The 20530-nt window shown below is 37.7% G+C and overlaps 1 protein-coding gene across 15 annotated transcripts in view; it reads left to right on the top strand.

Annotated features, from left to right (window-relative positions):
• The first annotated feature begins 3766 nt into the window (after nt 1-3766).
• The window catches only part of LOC121707081 (helicase with zinc finger domain 2-like), a 57807-nt gene continuing 41043 nt past the window's right edge, over nt 3767-20530 (top strand). For 11 of the 15 annotated variants that reach the window (XR_006031229.1, XR_006031230.1, XR_006031232.1 and 8 more), the window contains exons 1-4: nt 3905-4088; nt 7020-7917; nt 8013-8109; nt 10213-10320. Coding sequence is in view for 9 of the 15 variants with exons in the window: in XM_042089348.1 (XP_041945282.1) it covers nt 7058-7917; nt 8013-8109; nt 10213-10320 (1065 nt within the window). In the remaining 6 variants the exon portion in view is untranslated. The other 4 variants (XM_042089342.1, XM_042089343.1, XM_042089350.1 and 1 more) reach the window with 4 other exon arrangements.

Below are 20530 nucleotides of genomic sequence, written 5' to 3'. Positions count from 1 at the left end.
TGTTACTTATCATCAACTATGACTCCTACCCACTGTAGCTAGTTAGCTAAGTCACATGGTTAGCATAGTTAGCATGCTAGTTAGCATTTTTAGCAAAACTACTAAAAATGATTAGCTAAGTTAGCTAAGTCACATGGTTAGCATAGTTAGCATGCTAGCATGCTAGTTAGCATTTTTAGCAAAACTGCTTAAAATTATTAGCTAAGTTAGCTAAGTCACATGGTTAGCATAGTTAGCATGCTAGCATGTTAGCATGCTAGTTAGCATTTTTTGCAAAACTGCTAAAAATGATTAGCTAAGTTAGCTAAGTAACATGGTTAACATAGTTAGCATGTTAGCAGGCTAGTTAACATTTTTAGCAAAACTGCTTAAAATGATTAGCTAAGTCAGCTAAGTAACATGGTTAGCATAGTTAGCATGTTAACATTGTTAGTTAGCATAGTTAGCATAACTGCTAAAAATGATTAACTAAGTTAGCTAAGTAACATGGTTAGCATAGTTAGCATGCTAGTTAGCATAGTTAGCTAATTATTTTTAGCAGTTATGCTAAGTTAGCTAAGTCACATGGTTAGCATACTTAGCATTTTAACATTGTTAGCATGCTAGTTAGCATAGTAACTTGGTTAACATTATTATCTTTGTTAACATAGTTAGCATAACTGCTAGCAAACATTAGAGCCATTCCAAGTGTCAGTTATCGTCAACTATCTACCTAAATAATTTAACCATTTAAACTATCCACTTATTTAACCGTTCAATCATTCCAACTATATTAAACCTTATCTACCAAGCAAATCATTTAACTATATAAACTATCCACTTATTTAACTGTTCAGTCATTCCAACTATATTAAACCTCATCTACCTAGCAACCAATATAGTTTGTTTATACTCTATATGATATTTGACATCATATTTTTTGCATTTTCATGCACTGTATTTCCTTCAGGAAATGCTTTTCTAGTTCTTATTACAGTGCATGAAAATGCACTGTACTGTTCTTCCTAGGCTTCTTATTACAGTGCATGAAAATGCACTGTACTGTTCTTCCTAGGCTTCTTATTACAGTGCATGAAAATGCACTGTACTGTTCTTCCTAGGCTTCTTCTTCTTCTTCTTCTTCTAACGCGTTTAATGCAGCTTCAACCGTTCAAACTATGTTACGTAGGTCTTACTTAGGACATGGGTGCTATGTATTTTTCAGCTTTGTAACTTTTATACTTTTTAAACTATTAATTAAAAACTAGTCAAAATTTCCCCATAGACTTAACATGGGCTGATGACATCACAATAGAGCCGTTAAGCAATTAGAATCCTATGGCAGGTGTTCGGGCCACCTGGATCAACTGCCAGTCTCAGGCTTTAAGCATACAAACTGGCCCTATTAAGACTACACATCCTGTTCAACTGCTTCCTCTGCCAAAAACTGTTTCAAAATAAAAGTCCTCACTATAATATTTTACTGTTAAACAATTTAACCCTTTAAACTACTGAACTTTTTAACTGTTCAGCCATTGTAACTGTTACTTGTCATCAACTATGACTCCTACCCACTGTAGCTAGTTAGCTAAGTTAGCTAAGTAGCATGGTTAACATAGTTAGCATGCTAGCATGTTAGCATGCCAGTTAGCATTTTTAACAAAACTGCTAAAAATGATTAGCTAAGTAACATGGTTAGCATAGTTAGCATGCTAGTTAGCATAGTTAGCATAACTGCTAAAAATGATTAACTAAGTTAGCTAAGTAACATGGTTAGCATAGTTAGCATTTTAGCATTGTTAGCATGCTATTTTTGCATTTTCATGCACTATATTTCCTTCAGGAAATGCTTTTCTAGTTATTATTATTATTATTATTATTACTGTTAAGACGCTCTTAGCCGGTAACGAGTACTCTGGAGAACTCGTAGATCTACGAGTATTTTCACGACGCTCTTAAGCTACGATGATTTCTGGAAACATTCGGCAAATCTTAAGACGTTCGTAAGAGGGACTTTACGACGCTCTTAGGCTTAAGATGCTTTCGGGGAAGTGGGCCCTGGTTCGTGAAAAAAGCAGCCAGCTCTAGCTTTGAATTAATGGTCTGTGTTAGGCCTACTAGCTAGTAGCCAGCCTCTGTACCTCGATAGCTTTAACCCTTAGAACCCGATTGACGCAAAGTGCATCAAAAAACACACCCTTTCTTCTCTGTTACATTGCTCCGCGACTGTTCATCGCAACGAGATAACACCTTTATTGCATGACAGAGAAGAAGTGGGTCTTTCCAAAGAGACTACGCACGTGTCTGTACGATCAAGTATGAAAATTTTAAAAAATCATGAAATTAAATCAAATTGCATCATATTTACAGTCTATACTTCTCTGCGTTCACCTGCGCACCCATTACTCTTGTTCGAATTACTCGCGAACCCGTGATCGCATAGATATGGCAAGCATATCAGATGAAAGAGGGGAAACAGGGCTATCCATTGGTACCATGGATATCAATCTTTCTGGCTTATAAAACAGACGAAGTGACTGCAAAATATTAGTCATGTACACAAAAAAACGCTGCACACCCATTACTCTCGGAGTAATTACTCGCGGACCCGTGATCGGATATATATGCCACGTATGTTAGATGAAAGAGGAGACACAGAGCTATCATTTGATACCAAATACATCCTTCTGGGTTATAAAACAGACGAAGTGACAGCAAAATAATAACTTCATATAGCTGGACTTACCCCACGTTTTTGTCTGTTTTTGTGGCAAAGCATGTTTATAATCCAACGCTATCGTGTGTTTCTCTATGGCAAAACATGTTCATAATCCGGTTTTGAGATCCTAGCAAATTCCTGCATGGCATCCAATTCAAGGCTCACATTGCGTCCCAATTTGTTCAACAAAGAAACACCTTTTTTGCCTTTACTTTGTTCATGGCAATGCAGTAAAAAGTTGAGAATCATCATGTGTGCATACCTTTTTACAGTCTATGGTGCATACACCATAGTCACACATGCTAACAGGCAAACTTGGGTCAAGTCAGGTCAGATCAGTTCGTGTCACAGATATGGAGTGCAGAATGGTCATTTTTCATCACTAAATAAAAAATGGCATTTATTTCCGTAAATCACACACCACATATTTCTGTAAATTGCTCAGCCCCAGAGTATCCCTCCAACATGGCAATTATATTGCCCGTTTCAGGACAGTCTGCCCTACACACACATGAAATGCATGTACAGCTATGAGCTTGCTGTGGTGAGATACAGGTCAAAATATAAGAATTTTTATAATATGATTTTTATATTTTAATTCTTTAAAAATCAAAATAAAATCAATGCTAGTACTAATACATGAACTGATAGCAGATCTGCTGAAAAAAACAATATATAATATGTGTGTGTGGCACTTACAATGACCAGAATAAATCCTTATGAATAAAGGTAGTGAAAATGCCCTAAAAACAGCTTAGGGTTCTAAGGGTTAATGAGGTACTCCAAACAGCTGAGCTGCGGATAGGCTGTTCTATTTGCACCACCAAGGAAGAGGAAATCACATATTCAATAAAGACCATACCACGCAAGTGTCAAGAAAATATGCTCTTAGCTAAACTCAAGAAAGATGGAAAATGCTGGAGGCCAATTTCAAAGCGACCAGAATATCCACATTCTAAATTGATGCTTGATAAACAGTCTATTTTCCATTATCTCCCCAGAGCACATTGGCTTGTTTGGATGGGCCTGGCCCCCTGGCCCCATGACGCCGACGCCTCTGCAAGAGAAACAGGAAAAAGGGTATGGCCACAGGGCTGAGAGTGACAGTTCAACTTCGATGCTGCTCACTGTTCAAGGTTCACAGACTGAGCCTCCAAACACATACCTGGGCTACCTGCCAGTCTCACAAGATACATACAGGTTTTTGGCATAATTCCACGTTATTGGTGTCATCAAGAATGTTCTGAATGCTACTCGTGACCTGAATTTTCCATGACTATGTACTGTACATTTCCTTACCGCTTGTGGCAACAGGTTGAACCAGCTGCATAAACGGTCATAGCATTATTGATCAGCGCTGCATGGGATGCGTCAAGTTTCAATATCTGAGGTAGGCTAAGTTGATTAAATACATGTGTCATAGTTAATAGTTTATTAGTTTGTTAGTGAATGTGTGTGTGATGTCTGTATGCTACTGAGACCTTGAATTTCCCCTTGGGGATCAATAACGTATCTATCTATCTATCTATCTATCTATCTATCTATCTATCCAGAGGCGATTCTAGAGTCTGTGGGGGCCTTAAGCAAAAATTCCTAGGGGGCCCTATAACCAGGGTTCATCACCAATATGTTAGGCTGAAAAATAATCTGACATGAAAAACCTTGTTATTTTGAAAATATAAATGTAGCCTAAAGAATGAAAAATGAATAAATAACTAAAAAATAATACAGTAAATGAATACAGTAAATTACTTTAAAAACCTTTTTACAAAATATAAAGTTTTATTGGGGTCCTACCCAAAATTAGTCATTAATTTATATTGATGAACTCTGTTTTCATCTCCCCTTTCAATATTGTGAATAGTAAATGTGGGCACTACAACATGAGGCACTAGGCTACAATAATGGCATTGATGGACAGTTTAACACGGAGCCTGGTTTATTCTAATTACTTCTTTGGATAAAGTCTATCTTACTTTTATTCTTAAATAGGCTACTTGGATGGCCCATCTCCCGACAATGTTACAATGCTTACAGTAGAAGCGAGAAGCAAACTACAGGAGTTGAAGCTGGGAGAAAAGCTGGGCCTAAAGAGAAATGGAAAGAAAATGTTGCATTCATCTTACCCGGTTTCACAATGCAAAGCCTGTGTATCTGATATGCAACAACGCTGTCGCTGTTTGAAAAGACTATCATAGCGCACTACAAAACGCAGCGGCACCTTCAAGGTGGCCTAACTGCTCCAAACAGAAGCACAAAAGCGCAATATTGAAGTGCTGGCCGAGGGCTATGCACAGCTAGCAGAATAAAATGCGTTCTGGTGTTCTTTCTCATATTTGTTTAAGCACCTACTCGCAGTTTAATTGGTGAATAGCCTAGGCTATATGTAAATCGATATTGTATAATACAAGATTAAACAAATTGGACTGCCAGAATAATTTGGCTGTGCAAATAATTTCAGAGGCGGGCCAGCTTTGGCTGCCTGTTGCCGACCCATGTCGTAGCCTAAATTTGAGGTGTTTCAGTGATATTTTAATTCCATGTCGACTGAGCCGACAGGGAGTTTTTTTTAAAAAGAGTTCAGAACTGCGTTAGTGTTCACGCCTACAGAAGGAAGGCAGATTAGAAAGTGTCTGTGTCAGTTTGAGGACAAGAAACGGTGCATCAAAGGGTCAAAATGTTACCAGTCAAAAAGAGAATCGTTGATAACAGAACAAGTGTCGGTGTAAAATTAAAAATCTTTGGCGGCACGCGATTAAAAAAAAAATCAACGCGTTATACTTGGTCCTTAGCCAAATCGCATCGCAATTGATGCATTATGGCTGACAGCCCTAATACAAATATAACATTAACATCTCCTTGCTTAACTGGTTGTAACCGTCGCTAGCTAGCTCAAGTTTATTGTCATATATGTAGCAAACCATGTTCAATCTTTCTGCCAATTAACATTAGCCTACCATAACTTCATTGAGTCAATGCCAAATTCCGATGTTGATCCGTCATCACTTTGCACCCTCGATTGTTTACCACAGTAGCCTAAATAAATATGTAGGCTATACGGATTCTTTTAACTCTTTTGTACACAGATGCTCTGTTTATAAGTCCATAGCATACAGTGCACAGATGCTCTGTCTGTACAACAGGACAGGAGCACGCAAAATCACTCAATCATTCAAGATCTATGGACGAAATGATCGCTTGTCCCATTGGCACACGCGCTGAGACCAGGTCTGGGGGGCCTCCTAGCAGCTCGGGGCTCCAAGCAGTTGCCTGCCTTGCCTATTGACAAGGTGCGCCTCTGTATCTATCTATCTAATAGCCTAGTTGTAGCCTATTGGCACATTTGCTTTTACTCATTGAGTTTATTATAGAATGGCTAGACTACCCAGGCACAGTTGAGCTGCTGTGCTTTAGAATCTTTGCATATAGGCAAAGATTCTAGCCCAATCGTAGGCTACAGTGCCCGGCAGTATTTCTTGCAAAAGCTTGTTTGCAAAGGATGAAAAACATGCTATATTGCCAAATGTCTGAAACAGCTGTTTCATTACCAGGCAGGCTAACCCATGTATTCCAAGTACATGTACAAATGTCTGTGTTTATACTTTATTTTATGCAGGTGAGACATGGAAAAGCAGTTGATAAAGATGTTAATATGTAACGAACTGAGCCTAGCTGTTTATGACTGTGCTCCCATGATACTGTAGCCTGGGTGTTCCCATGCTGCCTTGCGCGTGATTTGATTCACGCTGCTAAGGCAGCCTTTAGACCATGGAGCAAATTTTCGCCTGAGATAGGGAACCAATCACAGAACAGGGGGGAAAGCAAGACGATGAGAGCTATGCACAGACGCATTTGATAGACATCCGTGGCACCCAATAAACGGATCTGGGCATTTTTTTCAAATACGAGAAAATGAACGTTTGGTTCCCAGACCACGTCTCATTGAGAAGTGGTGGCGCTAGCCAGGCTAATGATACTGTGCAGTGTGTGTGTAATGTTCATGTTCTAAACCAGTGGTCCCCAAACTTTTTCTTTCGAGGGCTAGCTCACTATGCCTTGCTCTAAGAGAGGGCCAGAGACTCTGAGTATATCAGTAACCATAAATAGCTTAGTGCTGTGAACAAAGGCAGTCTACCTTAGTTGAATATTCCATTACATTTAATCTATAGGCTATTGCAATTTAATACCATTGTTATCTGTGTTTATATTGCCATCATGCCATATCAGTGTAAAATGTAGCTCAAATGAAATAATACTACATGGGTAGTTAACTAAAGTTTTTATACTTAACTCTTGAGTATCTTCTCTTTGCATATTACAGAGAGTAAGGCATGTGCTGTGACAGTAGCGTGTCTCATAATGGCTGTCAGTGAGTACGACATATCCATTCTTAATGTGGTACTCCAAACAGCTGAGCTGCGGATAGGCTGTTCTATTTGCACCACCAAGGAAGAGGAAATCACATATTCAATAAAGACCATACCACACAAGTGTCAAGAAAATTTGCTCTTAGCTAAACTCAAGAAAGATGGAAAATGTTGGAGGCCAATTTCAAAGCGACCAGAATATCCAAATCCAATGCAGTACGACGTATGTTGGTTCTTTGCGGAGGGTAGTGGATGCACTGTACATAGAAAGAGATGTACCTTTGCAAGGAGTCCTGAGGAAGTCTTGATTTGGAATTTCCTAAAGAGGCATTTTCTAGATCTTGAGTCTTTAATCAGTCTGATAAGTGAGTTGGAACAAAATGTCTCCAACCTGGAAGGGGTTTCTGAAAATATATTTGCAGACTGGAGTGGAGAATTTCAGGAGCTCTGCAGAGAATGTTTCAATGGAAGTCCATGTAGGATAACAGAGAGAGAGTCCAGTCATGTTTGTGGCACAGTTTTGGGACATCGCTGGACGCCAATGATGGTACACTGTCTGGAACAGACTCCGGGCAACCGCATGTTCAGTGAGATACGACCACTCCCTCCCAAAGCCTTGCTGCAGCTGTGCTGCCATGATACCAAAGATAAGTCCCCAGGGCATAGTCCTCTGGAGTGCCAGTTTGCCCATAACAAAGTGGAGTTGGCAGTTTGGAAGCAGGAAATCAACAGTGAGTGGAATCGTATGGAGCTTCTGTGGCTATCTCAAAAGAGGAGGCAGCCACAACACTCAAATGAAGTCCGGTTGCTCTCTCAGAACACCACTACTAAACTGCATACATCAAATGACAGGTAAAAAAGACAAGTGATGTAATGCTATAGATATGATCATCACATTTTCAGAATTTGCATACAATATCCTAACATGTTTGCATCCCAAATTAAAGCACTGGCGTAAGTGCTCGAGGGCCCATGGAGTATGAGACTTCTTACCAGGATCGTCTACTCAAGGAGTATAGAGACAGTGACAAAACAGTTGTGATTGTGAGTGACACACTAAGCAACACATACACACACACAGTAAATATACACTTGGGAGGTGAATGTAATGATGGCCAGTTGGTATAAAGTAGCTGTGCAGTAAGTACGTAAATCTCCCTCCTGACACCTTAATAAGTGTGCTTCAGACAGACGCTAGCACCCATGGGTTTTAGCCCTACTTGCTAGCACCGCACCTTCTAATCCAGAACCCAATTTTGTGGGTTTAAGCCTGGGCAGGTACAGGGATGAGCCACAGGTTACATGAACATGCACAATTTTAGGCAAATCAGGGCTGTTAACTCTCACTCATCTGGCATGAAACTCATGCTTCCAGCCTGAATCTCATGCTCTCATGCCGCCCCACAAGAAATCTCACACCAAAATCAATTTCCATATATTTTATAATCCATTCACATTCACGGATTACTCAACATTACACTGACTGCCTTGACGTTATTACCACAATTTTCTCTGATCTGAGACTTGATTACTGATTCACTGAAAAGCTTTCCTGCACTGCGTTCTTGTGTCAGTTGCATTGTGTGTTTTACCTCATCTAAGAAATACAGGCGGACAAACGAATTGAACCAGTTGAATTGTAGGCGTCAAGTCAAGTCAGTTTTATGTGGCCTGATTGAATGGATGAGAAGGACTCAAATAAATTATTTTACTGCAGGTCTTTTATTCCCTGACTGCTTCAGGTGGGAGCAGCTTTAACTGTATGGATTTAGGTAAAGTAGATCCACAAAATAAAAAAAACTCTAACTTCCAGTGCAGATTGACAAACAGTAATCGAATATGTTCTAATGACAATAGGCAACAGTAGTGGCTCTGGATGACTGGAGTAAAAGAAAAATAGAAACAACAAGAAATAAATAACAACATAGCACATTTACCAAGCCACCTCTATCATCACATTTAACTCTTAGCAGTAGCTGCCTCTAACACAGTACATTCAATGTAACCCATTGTAATGCATTAAAAAGGGAAAACATGCTACTCTGCATTTAACTCATCTCACACTGACCCATTAAACATTTTCTCTGTATTTGTTCCATTTAGAAAATGAAGTAATTAAAAAGATGTTACTCTGCATTTAACTCATATCACACTGACTCAATAAACATTTTACCTGTATTTGTTTAATTCAGAAATCATTAAAAACGATAATCACTTAACCAACAGTTGACATCACATAACAAACACATACACAACTAAATGCTTGTTAACCAGCAAAATACACACTCACTCGTTTAAACCCCCGGATGTGACCGTTGGCTGTCTCCAGCTAATATACATTATGCCAGGATGTATACAGTAATTTCCTGTGTATTAGCCGCATTGTGTATAAGCCGCAGGACAGTGTTTTATGTTTTATATTAATACCATATTAACTGCTTCCGTGTATTAACCTCATAGCTGAAGAAATTTAGCAAAATCAATATAAAAGCTAATAGTTAGGAAATTACGGTACACACATTTTTAACCTCCTGTACACAATATATTTTTACGCCTGTAGGTGTTTTCTTATTGAGTGTTTTGACCCCAATTGTATTTAATGGCAAGCCCATGGCTAGTCGATCACGCCTTTTCTTGCATCAGCGCTTAGAAATGTGATCATGTATGTATGTATACTCTTTTGATCCCGTGAGGGAAATTTATCCCAATCAGTGAATTAGTGAAACACACTCAGCACACACACAGTGAGGTGAAGCACACACTAATCCCGGTGCAGTGAGCTGCCTGCAACAACAGCGGTGCTCGGGGAGCAGTGAGGGGTTAGGTGCCTTGCTCAAGGGCACTTCAGCCGTGCCTACTGGTTGGGGTTCGAACTTTGTGGGAGCAAAGACATCTAACATCAGCTTGTGCAGACTTAAAACTGGGGGTGGAATCTCCCATGACAAAAAAATTATTTGTTTTCCATGGTGTTAGAATACGAATATATATGTATTTTTAATCTAAGAGATACCTTGTTATATGTAATTTCTGCAATTGTAGTACTGTAAACCTTTACACTGTGTGTAGGTTTGATTTGTGCTTTCTTTTTTTCAAAGTGTTTCATCTCACGGTGTCTCCACAACACTAATGGCAATTCATCTATTCTAGATGGCAGAGCATGTTGATGAGGTTGACATCACACATGATGAAGATCTCTATTTGGAGTGTCAAGAAGTAGGCACAGAGATTAAATGGACTTTCCAGATCAAAACAGAGGTGGGTAATATATCTCAGGTGGCAATAGGTTGACCACTGTCGGCCCATCTGCCGGTCCACTAGCGTTTTGCTCATTGGTTTTCCTATGGTCCACTGGTGGGATGCAACAAACCGTTTTGCCAATTGTGGTCCAAACAGTTTTTAGACTTATTCAGTTAAACATAGAAAACATTTAGATGGCAAAACAACATCTCCAAAATCACACAAATATTTTCCACTGAATCAAATAACTATTTATTTTTTATGCCAACAGATTAAAATTAAACTAGAGAATGTAATTCCAGGGAATTACGAGTGCATGAAAATGAAGCTAGGACAGATATAGCATAGCTTAATAAAAAGTTGATAGTTTAGACGTAGACAGTTTAAAAGTTGAATGTTGATAGTTTAACAGTTGTTAATAGACAGATAGTTTAATAGACAGATAGTTTAATGAATGTTGAAAGTTTAAAAGTTATATGTAGATAGTTTAAAGTTTGTTGACATACAGTTAAATAGGTGGATGGTTTAAAAGGTTAAATTATTTGTTGGTAGATGAGGTTTAATATAGTTGGAATGACTGAACAGTTAAAATAGGTGGATAGTTTAAATGGTTAAATTATTTGCTAGGTAGATGAGTTTTAATATAGTTGGAATGACAACTAGGTAGATGAGGTTTAATATAGTTGGAATGACTGAACTAGGTAGATGAGGTTTAATATAGTTGGAATGACTGAACAGTTAAATAGGTGGATAGTTTAAAAGGTTTAATTATTTGCTAGGTAGATGAGGTTTAATATAGTTGGAATGACTGAACAGTTAAATAGGTGGATAGTTTAAAAGGTTAAATTATTTGCTAGATAGATGAGGTTTAATATAGTTGGAATGACTGAACAGTTTCTCAGGCTTATAGCATAGAATGAGACTGTATGCTTAAAGCCTGAGAAACTGACAGTTTATACAGGTGGCCTGGCCACCTGGCACAATATTCTAATTGCTATGATGTCATAAAGCCTGAGAAACTCACAGTTGATCCAGGTGGCCTGGCCAGAGCCATATATGGTGATCCAGGTGGCCTGAACACCTGGCATAGGATTCTAATTGCTAGTGTGATGTCATAATCTAATGTTAAGTCAATGGGGAAATTTTAGTAGTTTTTAATTAATAGTTTAAAAAGTATAAAAGTTACAAAGTTGAAAAATACATAGCTGAAGTCACATAAGTAAGACCTACGCAACGCAGTTTGAATGAAGTTTCTACGTTAAACAGTTGAAGCTGTATTAAACGCACAAAAAGCATTAGAAGAAGAATAACTAGAAAAGCATTTCCTGAAGGAAATACAGTGCATGAAAATGCAAACAATATGATGTCAAATATCATACAGAGTAAAAACAAACTATATTGGTTGCTAGGTAGATGAGGTTTAATATAGTTGGAATGACTGAACAGTTAAATAGGTGGATAGTTTATATAGGTAAATGATTTACTTGGTAGATAAGGTTTAATATAGGTGGAATGATTGAACGGTTAAATAAGTGGATACTTTAAATGGTTAAATTATTTAGGTAGATAGTTGACGATAACTGACACTTGGAATGGCTCTAATGTTTGCTAGCAGTTATGCTAACTATGTTAACAAAGATAATAATGTTAACCAAGTTACTATGCTAACTAGCATGCTAACAATGTTAAAATGCTAAGTATGTTAACCATGTTACTTAGCTGACTTAGCTCATCATTTTAAGCAGTTTTGCTAAAAATGCTAACTAGCATGCTAACCATGTGACTTAGCTAACTTAGCTAATCATTTTAAGCAGTTTTGCTAAAAATGCTAACTAGCATGCTAACATGCTAACTATGCTAACCATGTTACTTAGCTAACTTAGCTAATCATTTTAAGCAGTTTTGCTTAAAATGCTAACTAGCATGCTGACATGCTAGCATGCTAACTATGCTAACCATGTGACTTAGCTAACTTAGCTAATTATTTTTAGCAGTTTTGCTAAAAATGCTAACTAGCATGCTAACCATGTGACTTAGCTAACTTAGCTAATCATTTTAAGCAGTTTTGCTAAAAATGCTAACTAGCATGCTAACATGCTAACTATGCTAACCATGTTACTTAGCTAATCATTTTAAGCAGTTTTGCTTAAAATGCTAACTAGCATGCTAACATGCTAGCATGCTAACTATGCTAACCATGTGACTTAGCTAACTTAGCTAATTATTTTTAGCAGTTTTGCTAAAAATGCTAACTAGCATGCTAACATGCTAACTATGCTAACCATGCTACTTAGCTAACTTAGCTAACTAGCTACAGTGGGTAGGAGTCATAGTTGATGACAAGTAACAGTTACAATGGCTGAACAGTTAAAAAGTTCAGTAGTTTAAAGGGTTAAATTGTTTAACAGTAAAATATTATAGTGAGGACTTTTATTTTGAAACAGTTTTTGGCAGAGGAAGCAGTTGAACAGGATGTGTAGTCTTAATAGGGCCAGTTTGTATGCTTAAAGCCTGAGACTGGCAGTTGGTCCAGGTGGCCCGAACACCTGCCATAGGATTCTAATTGCTTAACGGCCGTATTGTGATGTCATAATCATAATGTTAAGTCAATGGGGAAATTTTGATAGTTTTTAATTAATAGTTTAAAAAGTATAAAAGTTACAAAGTTGAAAAATACATAGCCCAATTGTCCTAAGTAAGACCTACGTAACAAAGTTTGAATGAAGTTTCTACGTTTAACGGTTGAAGCTGCATTAAACGCGTTAGAAGAAGAAAAATAAGAATAAGAAATTTTGGAAGAACAGTATAGTGCATTTTCATGCACTATAACTAGAAAACGCAATTCCAGGGAATTACCAGTGCATGAAAATGCAAAACATATGGTGTGAAATATATTGTTAAAACAGATGATGTGCTAATTGGCAACCAACATGATGAGGTTTAATATAGTTCAAATGACTGAACTAGGTAGATGAGGTTTAATATAGTTGGAATGACTGAACAGTTAAATAGGTGGATAGTTTAAAAGGTTAAATTATTTGCTAGGTAGACAAAGTTTAATATAGTTGGAATGACTGGACAGTTAAATAGGTGGATAGTTTAAATGGTTAAATTATTTGCTAGGTAGATGAGGTTTAATATAGTTGGAATGACTGAACAGTTAAATAGGTGGATAGTTTATATAGTTAAATGATTTGCTTGGTAGATAAGGTTTAATATAGTTGAAATGATTGAACGGTTAAATAGGTGGATCATTTAAATAGTTAAATTATTTAGGTAGATAATTGACGATAACTAACAGTTGGAATGGCCCTAATGTTTGCTAGCAGTTATGCTACTATGTTATCAAAGATAATAATGTTAACCAAGTTTTTTTGCTAAAAATGCTAATTAGCATGTTAACTGCTAGCATGCTAACTATGTTACTTAGCTAACTTAGCTAATCATTTTTAACAGTTTTGCTAACTATGCTAATTAGCATGTTAACATGCTAACTATGTTAACCATGTTACTTAGCTAACTTTGCTAATCATTTTTAGCAGTTTTGCTAAAAATGCTAACTAGCATGCTAACACGTTAGCATGCTAACTATGCTAACCACGTTACTTAGCTAACTTAGCTAATCATTTTTAGCAGTTTTGTTAAAAATGCTAACTAGCATGCTAACACGCTAGCATGCTAACTATGCTAACCACGTTACTTAGCTAACTTAGCTAATCATTTTTAGCAGTTTTGCTAAAAATGCTAACTAGCATGCTAACATGCTAGCATGCTAATTATGCTAACCACGTGACTTAGCTAACTTAGCTAACTAGCTACAGTGGGTAGGAGTCATAGTTAATGACAAGTAACAGTTACAATGGCCAAACAGTTAGTAGTTTAAAGGGTTAAATTGTTTAACAGTAAAATATTATAGAGAGGACTTTTATTTTGAAACAGTTTTTGGCAGAGGAAGCAGTTGAACAGGATGTGTAGTCTTAATAGGGCCAGTTTGTATGCTTAAAGCCTGAGACTGGCAGTTGGTCCAGGTGGCCCGAACACCTGCCATAGGATTCTAATTGCTTAACGGCCGTATTGTGATGTCATAATCATAATGTTAAGTCAATGGGGAAATTTTGATAGTTTTTAATTAATAGTTTAAAAAGTATAAAAGTTACAAAGTTGAAAAATACATAGCACCCATGTCCTAAGTAAGACCTACGTAACATAGTTTGAATGAAGTTTCTACGTTAAACGGTTGAAGCTGCATTAAATGCGTTAGAAGAAGAAGAAGAATAAGAAGAAGCCTAGGAAGAACAGTACAGTGCATTTTCATGCACTGTAATAAGAAATTTTGGAAGAACAGTATAGTGCATTTTCATGCACTATAACTAGAAAAGCATTTCCTGAAGGAAATACAGTGCATGAAAATGCAAAAAATATGATGTCAAATATCATACAGAGTAAAAACAAACTATATTGGTTGCTAGGTAGATGAGGTTTAATATAGTTGGAATGACTGAACAGTTAAATAGGTGGATAGTTTATATAGGTAAATGATTTACTTGGTAGATAAGGTTTAATATAGTTGGAATGATTGAACGGTTAAATAAGTGGATACTTTAAATGGTTAAATTATTTAGGTAGATAGTTGACGATAACTGACACTTGGAATGGCTCTAATGTTTGCTAGCAGTTATGCTACCTATGTTAACAAAGATAATAATGTTAACCACGTTACTATGCTAACTAGCATGCTAACAATGTTAAAATGATAACTATGCTAACCATGTGACTTAGCTACCTTATCTAATTATTTTTAGCAGTTATGCTAACTATGCTAACTAGCATGTTAACTATGCTAACCATGTTACTTAGCTGACTTAGCTAATCATTTTAAGCAGTTTTGCTAAAATGCTAATTAGCATGCTAACATGATAACTATGCTAACCATTTAACTTAGCTAATCATTTTAAGCAAATTTTGCTAAAAATGCTAACTAGCATGCTAACATGTTAGCATGCTAACTATGCTAACCATGTGACTTAGCTAACTTAGCTAATCATTTTAAGCAGTTTTGCTAAAAATGCTAACTAACATGCTAACTATGCTAACCATGTGACTTAGCTAACTTAGCTAATCATTTTAAGCAGTTTTGCTAAAAATGCTAACTAGCATGCTAGCATTCTAACTATGCTAACCATGTGACTTAGCTAACTTAGCTAATCATTTTAAGCAGTTTTGCTAAAAATGCTAATTATGCTAGCATGCTAACTATGCTAACCATGCTACTTAGCTAACTTAGCTAATCATTTTTAGCAGTTTTGCTAAAAATGCTAACTAGCATGCTAACATGTTAGCATGCTAACTATGCTAACCATGTTACTTAGCTAACTAGCTACAGTGGGTAGGAGTCATAGTTGATGATAAGTAACAGTTACAATGGCTGAAGAGTTAAAAAGTTCAGTAGTTTAAAGGGTTACATTGTTTAACAGTGAAATATTGTAGTGAGGACTTTTATTTTGAAACAGTTTTTGGCAGAGGAAGCAGTTGAACAGGATGTGTAGTCTTAATAGGGCCAGTTTGTATGCTTAAAGCCTGAGACTGGCAGTTGGTCCAGGTGGCCCGAACACCTGCCATAGGATTCTAATTGCTTAACGGCTCTATTGTGATGTCATCAGCCCATGTTAAGTCTATGGGGAAATTTTGACTAGTTTTTAATTAATAGTTTAAAAAGTATAAAAGTTACAAAGCTGAAAAATACATAGCACCCATGTCCTAAGTAAGACCTACGTAACATAGTTTGAACGGTTGAAGCTGCATTAAACGCGTTAGAAGAAGAAGAAGAAGAAGAAGAAGAAGAAGCCTAGGAAGAACAGTACAGTGCATTTTCATGCACTGTAATAAGAAGCCTAGGAAGAACAGTACAGTGCATTTTCATGCACTGTAATAAGAAGCCTAGGAAGAACAGTACAGTGCATTTTCATGCACTGTAATAAGAACTAGAAAAGCATTTCCTGAAGGAAATACAGTGCATGAAAATGCAAAAAATATGATGTCAAATATCATATAGAGTATAAACAAACTATATTGGTTGCTAAGTAGATGAGGTTTAATATAGTTGGAATGACTGAACAGTTAAATAAGTGGATAGTTTATATAGTTAAATGATTTGCTTGGTAGATAAGGTTTAATATAGTTGGAATGATTGAACGGTTAAATAAGTGGATAGTTTAAATGGTTAAATTATTTAGGTAGATAGTTGACGATAACTGACACTTGGAATGGCTCTAATGTTTGCTAGCAGTTATGCTAACTAGCATGCTAACTATGCTAACCATGTGACTTAGCTAACTTAGCTAATCATTTTTAGCAGTTTTGCTAAAAATGCTAGCTAACAAGCTAGCATGCTAACTATGCTAACCATATGACTTAGCTAACTAGCTACAGTGGGTAGGAGTCATAGTTGATGACAAGTAACAGTTACAATGGCTGAACAGTTAAAAAGTTCAGTAGTTAAATGGTTAAATTATTTAGGTAGATAGTTGACGATAACTGACACTTGGAATGGCTCTAATGTTTGCTAGCAGTTATGCTACCTATGTTAAAGATAATAATGTTAACCAAGTTACTATGCTAACTAGCATGCTAACAATGTTAAAATGCTAACTATGCTAACCATGTGACTTAGCTAACTTATCTAATTATTTTTAGCAGTTTTGCTAAAAATGCTAACTAGCATGCTAACTATGCTAACCATGTTACTTAGCTAATCATTTTTAGCAGTTTTGCTAAAAATGCTAACTAGCATGCTAACTATGCTAACCATGTTACTTAGCTAACTTAGCTAATCATTTTTAGCAGTTTTGCTAAAAATGCTAACTAGCATGCTAGCATGCTAACTATGCTAACCATGTGACTTAGCTAACTTAGCTAATCATTTTTAGTAGTTTTGCTAAAAATGCTAACTAGCATGCTAACATGCTAGCATGCTAACCATGCTACTTAGCTAACTTAGCTAACTAGCTACAGTAGGTAGGAGTCATAGTTGATGACAAGTAACAGTTACAATGGCTGAACAGTTAAAAAGTTCAGTAGTTTAAAGGGTTAAATTGTTTAACAGTAAAATATTATAGTGAGGACTTTTATTTTGAAACAGTTTTTGGCAGAGGAAGCAGTTGAACAGGATGTGTAGTCTTAATAGGGCCAGTTTGTATGCTTAAAGCCTGAGACTGGCAGTTGGTCCAGGTGGCCTGAACACCTGCCATAGGATTCTAATTGCTTAACGGCTCTATTGTGATGTCATCAGCCCATGTTAAGTCTATGGGGAAATTTTGACTAGTTTTTAATTAATAGTTTAAAAAGTATAAAAGTTACAAAGCTGAAAAATACATAGCACCCATGTCCCAAGTAAGACCTACGTAACATAGTTTGAATGAAGTTTCTACGTTAAACGGTTGAAGCTGCATTAAGTGCGTTAGAATAAGAATAAGAAGAAGCCTAGGAAGAACAGTACAGTGCATTTTCATGCACTGTAATTAGAAGAAGAATAAGAAGAAGCCTAGGAAGAACAGTACAGTGCATTTTCATGCACTGTAATAAGAAGAATTCGGATAACAGTAGAGTGCATTTTCATGCACTCTAAAAAGCCTTGGAAGAACAGTACAGTGCATTTTCATGCACTGTAATAAGAAGAATTCGGATAACAGTAGAGTGCATTTTCATGCACTCTAATAAGAAGAAGGAGCCTAGGAAGAACAGTACAGTGCATTTTCATGCACTGTAATAAGAAGCCTAGGAAGAACAGTACAGTGCATTTTCATGCACTGTAATAAAATGCCTAGGAAGAACAGTACAGTTCATTTTCATAATTTTCATGCACTGTAATAAGAAGCCTAGGAAGAACAGTAGAGTGCATTTTCATGCACTGTACTAAGAAGAATTCGGATAACAGTAGAGTGCATTTTCATGCACTGTACTAAGAAGAATTCGGATAACAGTAGAGTGCATTTTCATGCACTCTAATTAAAAAGTCAGTTGCCAAAAACGGTAATTTCTGCCATTTCACTTTTAGTCCTCCTGATATGCTTTGCTACTTCCAGAATATTCCTCTAGAACACCTTTATTTGACACTAACACGTACGATTTTCCACGGATCCCGACCAAGGCGAAAAACAGGATTCTTTTCTGTTCATCCATAAATTTACATTTATATTTTGCAATTTTTAAATGTCAGGTGCCGGGTGTCATGTGCTACTGTAAACAGCCAAACTGGTGCTGAGGGTAATAACTGGCACTGAACACCATTCCACAAGTGTGAGGACCTCGTTTCTGTAAGCCACGTTGTCATCATCCTTAGAGATAAGCCCTACCAATGTTATGTCATCTGCAAATTTATACATCTCATACAAATGCCAGTCTCTTTTACGGAGGAAAACCATGCTAAAACAAAACTCTGTAGTCAAGAATTTGATTGTGTTGGTATGTGTTGTAGTATATCATTCCTACAGTGAAAAAAGAATTTACTAATGTCTTAGAAATGTTTAGAAATCTCTTAGAAGTAGATTAGGAAAGCCACCACTATGGTTAGATTGTTCAGATCCAGTGAAATTGCTGCCTTGACAACGCTACGTCATGGCTTCGGTACTCCATTGTTTTCCCCTTTGAGGAGGTGTAAGCACATTGCAAAGGCAAAGTTCCTAAATGACCATATCGATTGCATAATTATTTCCTTTAAAGGGACTTTGTGTACAATTCTGAAATATTTGAGCCAGTAGAAGTTGTAGTAGTCTTGAACGTACTACTGTACACACTGTTTGAGCACAATTGCAGGAGATGACTGAAGTTGCAACAGAAATAATTGTTTTCCAATAACTGAAATCCAGCAACACAGGGTCAACTCAAACTTCTTCAGGTAAGTAACTTAAAACAGTATCCTCGGGTAAACAACTTAAACAGTATCTTCAGTTAAGTAACCATAACCTTAACATCCAAAACCGAGAACAAAGGAGAGTCCTGACAGACCATGTGCTGCAGGTAACAAAGACAGCTTTCCACAGGAGCAAGAGTTGACAGGAGCAGGGCATAGAGGCAAGGCATGGCAACAAGGAAACAGGGTTGTCACTGTCCATCAGGTAGAATCATGACTGAGCTCAGAAGGTAGCCTCCTGCTAGCTGGTGATATCCAACAAGGGCCTCACCTGGCCTCCACTGGCAGTCTACTGCCCTCTCTGGGTGCCTTGGATTCCCACCCTGCTCTGACGATGCCTCTGTCGGCACATGTAAGTGCCCATGGGGGATACCTGTTGCTGTGGGGGGGCAGCGGCGGTGAATGGAGTGGCCTGGTTGCTTTGTCCTGGATGGGGCATTCTTGATGTGACGCTTTACACTGACGCCAATGCCCAGTGTGCTATCCCTGCTCTGGATGCTACGAGTGCAGTATGGAGAACGCTCCTGTCCACTAACACCTGGTAGAGGTGAGTTTCCAACTTTGGCTGCTCCACCCTCACAAGAGAATAGGCCCAACGAAACTGCGAATCCCGTCAAACAGACCCCTCTCAATCGGCAAAACTGGGGACTAAACCCGGCGATTCTGAAACATCGAAGAACAAACTTTTTTCAAACTCTCAATCACGCAAAACTGATCTGGGATCCACAATCCAAACCAAAAGAATTACTCAGCGGACATATTTAGCACTTTCAGTCCCTTTTCTGGTTTGTTTTGAATAAACTAGAGTGGTGGACACCAACATTTTGACGATGGGTCCTGTCTTGACTTTCTGGCTCGTTTTGAATAGCCTTTGACTGTTTCAAAGGGGCTGGCTATGGGCATGTACCCTGACTCTAGCCAGATGAATTTCGCTCCGCCTAGCTCCACTCATCCATCTGGAACCGATCCATTGAAGTGTTGCTTCAGAAGGCTGGGCCTAATCAAAAAATGCTTGCATATGATTGAATAAGCCACTTGTCCGTTATCTATTGACGTGCTACTTCAACCACTCACATCGAAGCCAACCCGTGACGCTAATAACAGTCTCACAGTCGCTTCTACGCTGTCACATCTATGAAACTCCCGCCCTGCGTCCTGATTGGCTGAACCATAAAGTCGGTTGCAGAAATCACTCTCAATGGAAGAGGTCCCAGATGGATGTGAGTGAAGCTAGGCGGAGCTAAGCGGAACGAAATTCATCTGGCTAGGGTCAGGTTAATGGGCATGCACATGTCCTTAAAACCACTCGGTGAGTTGTAC

This window comes from Alosa sapidissima, chromosome 4 (genome assembly GCF_018492685.1).
Source record: "Alosa sapidissima isolate fAloSap1 chromosome 4, fAloSap1.pri, whole genome shotgun sequence".
NCBI lineage: Eukaryota > Metazoa > Chordata > Actinopteri > Clupeiformes > Clupeidae > Alosa > Alosa sapidissima.
The sequence above is the reverse complement of the archived record's forward strand: the minus strand, read 5'-3'. Positions and strand labels throughout refer to the sequence as shown.